The 12,674-nt window shown below is 39.0% G+C and overlaps 1 protein-coding gene across 1 annotated transcript in view; it reads right to left on the reverse strand.

Moving 5' to 3' along the window:
* Positions 1 to 294: 294 nt before the first annotated feature.
* Positions 295 to 12,674, reverse strand: part of ZNF407 (zinc finger protein 407) — a 344,373-nt gene continuing 331,993 nt past the window's right edge. The window contains exon 9 of the mRNA XM_040585938.1: positions 295 to 2,874. Coding sequence (XP_040441872.1) covers positions 1,523 to 2,874 — 1,352 coding nt within the window. The 3' untranslated portion in view covers positions 295 to 1,522. The remainder of the gene's footprint in view (positions 2,875 to 12,674) is intronic.

A 12,674-nucleotide genomic window follows, 5' to 3' on the forward strand; every position in this document is an offset into this window, starting at 1 on the left:
AATGAAGCACCTTTTCTCAGCAGCTCTATCAGAAAATACATTTTTAAGCAGTTGCTTCAGGAAGGAACTATTGTTTTACCTCACCCCAACTTTCTTACAGTTGAGAATTTTAAGATATTTAACATGATAGGAAACCCAGTTATCTCTAGAGTCAGCATGGCTTATACCCTAAACACTTACACAATTATATTAAGCATGCATGAGGCACACTTCAGAAATTAGATTCTTTTATCTTTATCTATCTAGCCAGCTAGAGAAAGGAAAAGAGAAAATGCACAGACATAACAGATAGCATTTGTTTGCTCCTACTGAATGCCAGTTCTTTTTATTGCTTAATATTAAAAATCATGATGCTTCATTTTAATGCTAACATTTTATTTGAAAGACAAAAAAAAAATAATCCCCAAACCTCACCAGTTTATATTTTACAATTTTTTTTAAAGAAACAAAAGCAGTTGTATCATGAAACAAATCTTTTCAACATGAACTTGCATTGAACAATTGCAGTATATCCACAAGTAAATAACTGACATTCTGGACTAAGCAAGAAATACAAGGTCACCTTTTTTTTTTTTTTTTTCTACTTGTTAATGTCAATGTCAGAATTTTCTTTACAAACCCCCATAACATTTCAGAAGTCTCTCACAAAATGAACTGCAAAATGGTATTTATATGAAGGACTATTCATAAGAAAAGCAAAACACTGACAGTGACAATTTTTTTTTTTTAAATGTGTATTTCTTATGTAGGACTCTCATCTAAAATTAAGCAGAAGTTACAGGCATCAAGTTCTTCTTCCTGATCATATATAATCAAGAATTTTCTGGTGTAGCTTTTTTGAGCTCTTCTTTAGGGAAAGTTCTACATGATCCTATGAAAGAGTAAGGTACTATGAAAAAATCTGAGTTTAGATGCAAAAAATACTTATTTTGATGACATATTTTTAGCCAGGGATATTTTAAAGTAAGATTGTAGAAAGCAAAATGTCACCTGTTCTTCTTTAAAATGAAGAAGGGCACTGATTACAGTATGTAAGCTTACCTGTTCACTTTGTCATGTGGGTTTTATATTTTTTGCTTATTTATCGGTTCTCAAACTGTACATGTAAGTGGAATTATTTTACTCCTGTGATTATGTTAGACAAAAATGACAGAAGGCAGGGAATTACCCTGAGATAAAACAACATTAAAAAACCCCAACAAACCAACAAAGAAAGCAGTGAACAAAAGAATACCTTAGGGGGGCAGGGGGTGGCACTTTTTATCCTGTTTTGTACTCCAATATGCTTGTTTTATAATAATCTCATATAATAATTCTCTAGAGTTATAGTAACAAGATTGTACTATCCTGTTCAGTGAACTCCTCCTAGTAGCTTCACCTCCCGCAGGCTGTGTATTTGTTACCTGGCTAGGAGGGTGTTGTATTGAGAAGGTTTTACAGAAAATGTTCCAGGAATACCGTGACTCCTTGGATCTGATAATTGCCAGCTTTGCCCTGCATCAAGCTTAGGAGATGAAGCTCTTCATGCTTCTTGTACTTCATTATCATCTCTCTGGTCTTGAATTATTTGTGAGCCACCCCCTGTATAAATGACCATGCGTGTTAATCGTTCTTCTGCTCTATCAGGGGATACAGGTTCTGCTTTTATAGCAGTACCAGCCTGCAAAATCTCTTGAGACCTGTCTGTCTCTATCACAGCGTGCGAGTACACACCAGGCTCATCCTGCATGTCTGGTGGCAATTCTGTGACAATGTAGTGGGTTGCACCTTCAGAGAAGTCATCATCAGAACCCTGAACCATGGCTTGAGCTAATTCTTCTGTGACAATAATCTGTGATATTTCCCCATTCGACTCCACTAAATCCATGTGCTCGCTCTGGACACTGAGCGCATGGCTACCAGCTTCCTGCATAATTATCTGAGAGCCTTCTCTAGCTACCATATGCACAGTCCCTTCCTCATTTACAATGACTTGAGTGACACCTTCTTTCATCAGCTGGTCAGCTGCAGCCGTATCACATACAGCAAACTGTAATACTCCTTGGACCATTTTCTTGAAGGCAGCCTGAGCTCTCTCCTGAGATGCAATTATAGCTGATGGGTGCATGACCCGCGTCACTACTTCCATAGGTTTGGTATCTTCCTGAGTCTCTTGAACTTCATGGAACATTTGTATTTCTTGTCCCTCTGTATCACTGGGAATGCTGGGCATCTCTGGGTTTGGCATTTGCAAGAAATCTTTGTGACTAGACCTGCCTCTGTCATGGAGTCCAGATTTGTTTTCCACTTCACCCAGCTCTGTCACAGCACAGAGCAGGGCATCTAAGGCTGAGGAGGAGTCTGGAGGATGGACTGTAGCTTCAGACGCATCTAAAATTTCTTGTCGCATTATCTGCTGCAGTACAGTGCTACTGGAGTCAGGAACTGCGTCTATTTGAACGGCTTCCTCCATATCAGTTCCTGCTCCTTCCACCACTACCACCTGTGTTGCACCACCTGCTAGCTGCTCGGTAAGTATCTGCCCGGGGACCATACTACTCACGTGCGAGCCATTTTGATTTGTAGCTATGACTTGCCCGTCTTCTGTAATATGGACCACCCTGGCCATCTGACCAGCCATTGCTAGAGTATGAAGGGTCGCTGCTGCGGTTTCTTCCACAGAAGCATCAATTGCAAAGTCGCCATCGTATCCTTGAATAATAATAAGTTGCTGAACTTCTTCAGGTGACTGTGTCTGTCTCCTGCTGCCCCGAAAGGCCTTCTCTTTAACTGGAGAAACCTCTTCCAATGCTGCTGCAGTAAAAGGACTTGTAGTTTCCACGAAGGTTGCTCCTTGCCCCTTCAGTCGGCACTCATAGGACTTAGACACAATGCCTACAAGATAAAACATGATGTTAACATGGTATCATGGCAAATATCAGTTCATTACTTTAACAAATTGTAGCTTAAATGGAAAAAAAAATTCCTTGACAATTTTTAGATTTCACTGGCAGAAAACACAGATAAAATGAGCAACCGAACAAAACCAATTTGCATGTTTTCCAAATAACATATTTACAGGTTGAAATAATTGCTGAGTTTAACAATTCTCCAGCCCATTAACAATTTAAATGTGTTTTTTAAAATATGCTTTATAAAAAAGCCCAGATAAATACAGTATACAGTTAAAAGCCATTAACACATCTTTTATAGAAGAACCTATCGTTGATATTTCAGGACTTCAGTAATGAATTTTAGGCTCGTATATTACATTACACATATCTGGGTGTGAAAAACTGTGGCTGATCTTCTTAATACCCTGCTTTTGTTGGCGAGGTAATTGCCATGCTGTCATTTTGATGCCATTGTCTTCCTCTTCATTTCCCACCTAGCATCTTCTCCGGCACACCTGACTGGCTCAGTCACTAGCCTAGTTACCTTGAGAAAGCACTTGGTAGTTTTCCTACTCTAAGAAGGATATTCTTTAAAACCTCATCCAGAGAAACCTCAATTACACTTCTTAATTATTCCTACATGAAATAAAACAAATCAAGAAATTAAAATACCTGTAATCTCCACATTCCAACCGCTTGCTCTGCCACTCAGTCTGGTTTGGGGTCACTGAAGGCTTCCCTTATCAGTTCTCATCACCATCAGTAAAGCTTCAGCAAAGCAAATTGTGCTTAGAGCTGCACAAAATCATGCCCACTATCCTCAAACCATGGCCTCAGGGTTGCCTTCAGCATTTTTGGGAAGACATAACAGAGAGCACACTGTGACCAGCTTTGTGGATGTCCACAGCAGAACAGCTCTAGCACTTGCTGTCTCCCTGTGGCAGTGCCATCCTGAAGCACTTCTGCAGCTCCTCCACATGCTGGGAAGTGAGCTTCGGCCACAACTAGTGCACACAGAGAGAGGAGTGGGTCCCAGAGGTGTGGGTCTATTGCCAGATGGGTGTTGGCAAGGCTAATTAAATCCATGCTGCTGAGATTACCCACACCCGTGCTCTTAGTTCAAATTCACCTCTACAAACTGAAGTCACATCTCTGGAATAACAGGTGTAGCATCTTATTGCTAACACACATAGAAGCACCGTTGCTTGTTTGGGATAAAACAAGCAAGGAAAAAAAAATGACTCTTACTGTCAAATTTCAGGCTAACACTTCTTCCCAAGCCACTGAGACACTTCTAGTGAACAACATGCTCTGTTGAACTCAAAAGGCCAAGAAAATTATACTAAAGCTGGTCCCAGGGGGCTCTTCCACCCAAAGTATAGAGCTGTCAGGCCCTGACCCCATTGAGAAATAAACTGGGCTTTACAAATCAGAGACTCATTTGCTTAAAGGTAAATTCACACTTAAGAGCTGTGTTATTCTGAGACTGAGCATGTGGCATCTTGCAGCCTCTAGCAACTTCAGACGCTAAAGGTGCATATCAAGTTAATATTCCAAGGTAACACCAATGCTTAAAAGACTGAGCTCTTGCTGGCATCTATCTATCTATCGATCTATCTGTTTTTTCTATCACAAAGCTTCTGGTGGAGAACTGTACCGTGAAGCACAAGAAGTAATTTTGTTAAGCTGAAAGGCTGCAAGTCCCCTTCACAAGTCTAAACTGATGTAAAACAACTTTCTCCACCTTAGTTTGCAAGGCAGGTTACCTTTGGAAAAGAAAACTAACAATTTAAGCCATTAGAGTGTTTCTGAGTGATGCTGCGTGATAAATATGGCACATGCAACTGAAGTACATTTTGTCAGACATAAGCGAGACGGAGGCTTACTATGGTACGACTGGTTCTTATCCCCACTTTTCCTGTGCTCTCTGTAGGCACTGACATTCACAAGACCCCCCAAAGAGCAGAAAAATAGGAAGGGGAAATCAACATAAAATGACAATTATCTTAGCTCCTCCACATTTTATAATAGAGTAGAAGTAATTAATTCTCTCAGGAATCTTGCTTTGTTGACATGATAAAAGAGGAGCCTGGCAGTGATGTGGCACGAAATCAAAATAACCCTACAAATCATGCATTTTCCACTGGATTTCAAAATCAAAATAACTCTACGATCATAATTTTCACATGCGCTCAGCAAAATCATGACATCTTTCCCCTAAGATCATGTTAATTTATGTATGGGACACAGCATCACTGCCCTGAGGAGAAACTTCGGTCTGGGGAAGGGAAAGAAAAAGGAAATTCATCCTGTTTTCATCTCCTCAAATAAATGCTGTACCTATGCATCTCCGATCTTTACTGTGCGATTGAACGGGAAGTCTCCTGAGTGAAGAGCTACCCAGTGAATCCCTCGCAGCACTGATAATTATGCCATTCTGACTGCTTACTTAATCTATTTGAATCCAGAGGTGAGTTAAGCCACTTCCTGACCATTAAAGTAAACTACATGGGTAAATACTGCTGTCACTAAGGGGTGTGATGAAGCTTAACTACACCAACATCTTAACCTCAGCTCAGTGCAACCCCAGCCATTCCATCACAGTTCATAAATGCGATTGCAGGTCCATCTTTTGATTCAGCAATTTAATAACTTCGAGTGCTGTCAGTACTGCTTTGAAAAATGGCTCCTATAAAATGTAACAGCCTCAATCAGATTGTAAAAGATTCACCCACTGAAGATTCTTCCATTTCAACTATAATGAATTAATGTTGAGCTGTGTAGAAGTTCAAGTGTCATTTAAACTAATGTGAATCTACTGTAACTTTAAATTTTAACTGGACTATGACCAAGAATTTACTGGGAACATCAGCTTCAATTTTAGTGATTTTTCATGGTAAATATGAATTGCAGATTTTACTGTTTTTCTTTTGTTTTAGCAGTGAAAAGACAAATAGGGAAGATATTTAGAAAGCAACGTATTTTGAGCCTTAGTTGCTATTTCAGCTTTGGAACAGTGCACTTCTATAATAGCGCACTGCTATCCAACACAGCATTTGTAGGAATTTTTGTGTATTTAAGGGACATGTCACATTATTGGACTCTATGTAGCAGCAAATCATGTCGTCCTACTAAATCCAGCCTGCCTTTCGCCCCCCTCTTAAAAACGGGTAAAGAGAAGGGGTAGGTGTTGGCTGACACGGCAAACATAAGCTGCAATACAAGCCCACATTAATATTAGGAAAAGTGGACTTGTTGCTGATTGCATGTCATTGCAAATTAAAAAGATACACAAATAGGCATTAAAATGACAAAATATAATGATACAAGAGCTCATATTCAGACAATTTGTAAAAAGGTGTTTCATATCTAGGGGTGCAATGATCACAGAATTGGTTTCTTTCCAAGAAGTCTGTCATTTCAGCAGAGCCATTATTTATCAGTTGGAGTCCTGAGCGACTGTTAGTTTTTTATTTGAAAATGTCAGGATTTTTTAGACATTAAATACATATTCGCACGTTATTTTAATTCTTAGAGACCACAAACTCCCGAAATAGGGCTAAAAGAAATGCTTTGATGTTTAATATGCTTCTGGCAAACTACAAATAGGGCTTAGTACCTTTTCCTCCTCTCTTTTACTCAATACCTGACTTTCTTTTGTGTGTCTGTTTTATTCCTTTGTTACTGTCATCATTTGTTCCCCACAGAATAAATACCTTATTCTTTTGTTAAGCTTACATTTAATTAAAATGTACAGGATTTGTGCAGTAAACTCGAATGAAACAAATAAAACAAGGGCCCCCTCTCTTGAAGGCATACGTTGTGAATGAAAAATGTCATTACAGACTAAAAAATTTTGCAGTAAACAGGGCCTACAGAGAGAAGTTTCCCCCGTAATGACATCCATAAAATACACAAATGGCACTTTTAGTACCATCCTGAATATGGCATTTTCTGTGCTCTACACACAATCTAAATGGTTTGATCATAGAGCATAATACTCCATTGGGTTTATAGAACAATCAATGTTCCATAAAATGATGTATTTATCCAATAGTAGGCTCAGCAGTTACTGGTGTATGACATTGTAGGACACTGGCTTTGTACTGTTCAGCAGCACACATGCTGGCTGTAAAACTTATCTAACACTACTTCAACAACTTCATCTCATCTGTGTCAAGTAATTTGTTGAAGCCTCAGCTTGGTTTAAAAAAACTTGTAATAAAAATTCATAGAATTTTCAGGAGAATGAAAGCTGATGACAATAGAAAGGTCACATTGTGGCGCTACTCGCGGGGTCGGGGGTCAGCCACAGTTCTAAAACAGAAAGTAGATTTCATGCATCGTGTAGCAGATAAAGATGGCATTAAGGAGACTTGTCTCAGAAAGAAATGCGTAATGCGTTAGGAAAGTCTGGGCTAATATTATATGTAAAGTACCACTTTGCTCTCCGCCAGCAGCCTCTTTAGAATTCTAACCCTTCCCCAAAAGTTGCAGCAAGCGGTTGTGCGTGGTGGAGGCTAGGCTGAGGACATCCTTCACAGGGAGCACCTTTAGGACAAAGCAGTATGTCATAAATGAAATAATCTATTACAACGACGGAAATGATCTGCATTTACACAGCAAGCTTAAACCAGCTATTTTTCCTTTTCTGCAAAAGTTCTAGGAGGCCTGATTTATAGCACCCTATTCAGCAACACTTAATTTTTCATACTTCTGTGATTAGGTGTGTTATTTATTGACACATACGGATATTTGGTATCTACTGAAATGCAGTGAATATTAAGTACTGTGAATGCAAAGAAACATCTTTTCCTTTAATTAAATACAACATCTGAGGAGTTTAAAAGATATAGAAAATTCAACTTATTGGGGCATCACTTCAATGAGCAACTGCTTTTCTTTTATTTTAAAAGTTACTGCTTACTTGGCAGTACAAGATTTTTAATGGTACGGTAAGTTCACCATTCAAATTCATAAAGAAATAATCTAAGCCTTGATCAAGCTCCAAGTTTCTGCTCTTTTTTTCTTTACACCCTCCGCCCCCCCCCTCCCCCCCCTTTCTTTAAAATTATTTTTTAAATGGTCTCTAATTAATAAAGTGCAGTCTAAGAACTGTGGCACAATGTCATGACTGTGAGATCGCCTTGATTTTTGGAGGCCATAATAATAAGACATTTTTCAGATCTCTGTTCCTTAACCTTAGTGAAAACTATTCTTTCTCATTTGTAAGGTTTTTATGTGCAAGCAATGCATGGAAGAACATTTTCTAAACCAGCTAGTTAAGCTACTTTTAGTAGAGGCTGTGAAGGCTCATTCACGCCTTCTGCTGAAGGAAAGAAAATAGGATGGGTCAAACCAAGAAGTGAAATAGATCAGCAAGCCAAAATGGTTCTGTCAGAACTATTATGTCCACAAAGGCAGCAAATTTGTAAAGCAGTACAAATAAGTACATTTATAGGGGACTTAACCAGTTCCCTAAGAAACATTAAAAAAAAAATAAAATCTACCATTGACACAAAGTACGTAAATCTCAAGAGATACCAATGCATCAGTGGTTTTTTCCTTTCAGTATATTATTACCGTAAAAAGAAAATTAATCAACAAAACCAATTCCCAAATAATGTTCGTAGCTCATTTTATAGTTAAAAATCCAGTAATGTCATGTTTCAATGCTGAAACTCAAAACATCTTTGGCTTCCAGCTTTGTCCTTAACCACTCAATCATGTTTAGAAACTTCAAGGTCTTCTAACAACTGCTTGAATCAAGGATGAAGTTTTAACCTTTCAGGTGTCTTAAACAAAGCAGCAGATGTCCTTTTAGCTTCCTTAAAATGTAAAAGGCAATATTTTTGTAATTTTTTTTTCTTTTGAAAAGCAGACAAAATTTCCTGCTTGTTATTTTTACCTCCCACACCTTAGAGGACTATGACAACAGCAACAAAAAGAAACAAAAGAAAAAAACAACCACCAGAATAAATAGCTAAGCCATTCAGTTAGGGTGTTTAGGCAGTTTGTTTTGTTTGGTTTAGTTTCCCTCCAGTGTCCAATTAACCTCTGGGAAAAGGCCTTCTCTGTGAAAAATTTCAGTTTCTCTTTTCCTGCACTCAAGGTCAAAAGTGAACACTATAGAGCCCGGTGTTACAGAAGGTATGCAAATAAAAAAATATAGATACCGAAACTCCCAGTGATCATGGCGAACATGTACAGTGTTAATGTGCAGATCTTGCAACTGCCTAACCTGCACAGTAATCGATTTTCTCGAAGGCTACTTTTCCTCTTTACCTGCTTGCCACCATGCAGGCTTGTCTTCTCAACTCCTACATGTGAGCAAAAACCTCACTGTGGCATATGCAGCAACTACCTGTTTGGGCAAGCAGCATTAGGAATGTATTTGTGGAATATTTCAGCTAGCTCTTCCAGTGCAGCTGGAGATGAGGATAGCCAGCCTGGACATTTCTTGGCAGTCCAGCTTCAAAGGCTACTCTAGCCCTCAGTTTGGGAACAACTGACATTGATGCTACATGGACGCACTTCTTCTGTTTAATACCCGTAGTGGAACTGGAAAGTGCATTTTTAGCACTTCTAAATCAGAATCCCCATTTCAAGAGGTACCAGTTGTGCTTGGTCAAACTGGAGACTTCTGCTTTCTAGGCAGACAGAACAAATAAGACAATGCAAAAAATAATGTGAACCCTCATATGAGAAAATCAGGGACACCCCCACTCTCCCCCCACCCCCCAAGCTCTGCTCATAAGGAAAATGATCTGGATTTCTGAGAAAGGTCTAGTCCCTGACAGAAACTTTTTTTCTCAAAAAAAGCAAAAAAACCTTTTTGTCATTACTATCTCAGCAAGAGTTTTTGTTTTTCAAGAATATATACATTTAGATCCTGGTCTTATAAACATTTATTTATCAAGAGTACCGCTTACTGCCATAGTTAGCTGCAATAGTCTCAAAGGGACTAAACATGGTAGCTTGCATTATGCATTGTGTTTGCATAATCAGGCCCTTGGGATTAACAATTCTGAAAGTAGCTAGCCTTCCCTAACATTTGATGTACATATATGCACTAAGGAGAACAGACACTTGTAAGGGATACCTAAAATAAAACATCAAGTTATTAAATGATCAAGCAGCAATTATATTCTTCTGCGTTCCTATCGAATATGAGTATTGTGATTTCCTGTATTTATTTATTCTGATTTATGCACCCAGTCAGTAAAAAGGAGCACCTGTTCTTTGCTTGAGGGCAAGTCTCAACCCATTTGAAAAGCACAGCAGTTTTTAGGGGGAGTGCTTAGGAATAAGTAGAAATGATAAGTTTCCCTAGTTCTTTTTGTTAGTTAAGACAGCAGAAGCTACCATTTCCAATGTGATAGTCATATCTGTATTTCATTTATAAATTCACTATGTTACAGTGTATATTCATATCTTTCCAGAGTAAATTATGGGAAATAACCATTTGTCTTCATTGTAGGCACTTTTGTATGTATAGTAGAAAACAAACCTCTATTCAATAACTGCACAGAGGCACCATTAAAATCAAATTTACAGTAAACAGAACCTGCAGCTGGGGTAAAACACTAACTGTTAGTATTTTAATTATCAGTGAAGCTTTCGGAGGTCTAACATCTGCTCATAGCCAAATGACAGCAGCTGCTTGTGTACACTTAAAACAATGTTAATTTCTTCTATAAATATTAAAATGAATTGCATGTTGTGTGTTCATTGTGGCTATATGCCTATTAAGCTGTTTAAGTATATAGGGTATTTTGAACTTCTTTCTTGTGGCAAATTCATAAAGGGCTGACCTCTTCAAAAGAATGAGAGGCAAAGACAGCAAAAATTCTTGAGTCTGTAAATTGAAAATGTTTAGAGACAGTACTAGAGGTCACCCTCTGCCAAGATGTTGCTAGAGAATGCTAACAAAACATCAGCGGTAAGTTCTGATCATTGTGCACTATAGTAACTTCAAGGACAGGACTTCTCAGCCTGTGAGGTGTCAGGAGTCTATGGGATGGGTTATATCAAAAGCTAATGCATATCTAATAAGTAAAGCAATTAATGCACTATCTTATCAGAAAAAAAAACATTTTCTGTTTCACTATTGAAAGCATTGGAGAAGATGAGTGTACTCTCTTTTATGGACTTCATCAAAATCATACCAAAATGAGCCCTGATTCATATGATTAGAAATAATAAACTGTCAGGAAGAAGGAGCTGTGCTGGGCCAATATAACATCAGTTAATTTTGTTCATAATTTGTTCATAAGCTTCATAACTTAATTTTGCAGTTTTTTATCTGGACACTGACATACAGTTGACTTTTTCCTTTTTGTCTCTCACCTGCTGAGGAATATAGGAAAGAAAACTGGAGGAGTGACATACATCTAGTCAAACAGTAGATAGGCTGGTACAGTGAGAGAAAGAGAATTACAACCAGTTTCAGCAGAAAACAAGGGAAGGGAGTTTTATGGTTTTAACTTGTCCAGGTTTTCAGTGGAGAAAGACCCGCTTCTTTGCTTTTATAGCATCAAATGCAACACCAGTGGCTAATAATATTTATATATTTTTGCAATAGGTCTACAGCCAGAAAGGAGTGCTATGACCAGCTAGCCTGAAAGCTGCAGGTCACGCCAACCTGTGTTTTGAAAAAACAATCAATTAGATGCTTCAGCCTTACATGTGTAACCACAACATAGGATCAACCCCCAGTACAGCTGCCCCCAAACTAGTACATGGCATAAGATGAAGGTGAATTAATTATGAAGGCAGTTCCCAAACTTCTGACATCAGATTTCCCACCCTAAAAGTCAGTCTCAGCGCAAGGGATCCAACAGCTTGTGAGGACGAGGGAACAGGGCTGGTCACAGGTGGTTCAGTTACAATGCAGACCTTTCCCCTGCTGGCCCCTCACTCCTCCCGAGGCGCTGGCAGCATCAAGGCTTATCATGCCCAAAGTGACAGCTGTCAGAAAAGACGTTGATTTTTCAGCTCAGTGTCACAGGCTTAGCAGTAATGCTAGGGTTACTTGGGAAGCGTGAAGCAGGGGTACATACTGGTTCTGAGAGGTGGGATGAGAAGCAGAGGCTAGAGAGATGGGTAACTTTTATACCGATTTAAAGGGTCGAGTTTGCCACAAAGTCTTCTTTTCATAATTCACCTCTGGTGAATGACGGAAGCAGCATGTTTCCAGCATATCTTCAAAGGAAGAGCTGCTCATAAAATTGACCCTTCTCCTGACAGAAATACATTTTCAGTCCTACTGATAGAGTAGTACTTAAATTAGCTGTCTTCCACTTCCAGTGTTAGAAGGCACTAGGCTGTACGCAGATAAAACAAGACAGAAGACACTAAAGGTGGTGCTTTCTGAGCCATCACTGAGCACTACCAATGCAGGAATTGCTAAGATGGTGTGTGTGCCAGGGCTGCACGGGAGCTGCAAAGTAAACTGTGGCACTGCAGCTCTGCCTAAGTGCTCAGAAGCTCCTTACTCGAGTTCCTTCCACTCGGCTGCAAAGCTGTGCTTTCAAGATCTGAGTAATTTTCATACTACTCTGTCAACAAAACTGCTTAAATTGTTGGATAGCTAGAGGTAGAAACCAACAGCTTTTAGAAGGCATATGGAGTTAATACTAAGTCGGGAGGAAGTGTTCACATCACTACAAAGAAAAACGGGATGTAACACAAGTAAATACAAAAATAACAACGCAAGATTCAAGTTGTGCTACTGCATACTAGCACTTGTGGAGAAAGTAAATATGCAAAAATGACATTCAATGAGAGAGAAGTCCCTTG

Source organism: Falco naumanni, chromosome 3 (assembly GCF_017639655.2).
Source record: "Falco naumanni isolate bFalNau1 chromosome 3, bFalNau1.pat, whole genome shotgun sequence".
Lineage (NCBI taxonomy): Eukaryota > Metazoa > Chordata > Aves > Falconiformes > Falconidae > Falco > Falco naumanni.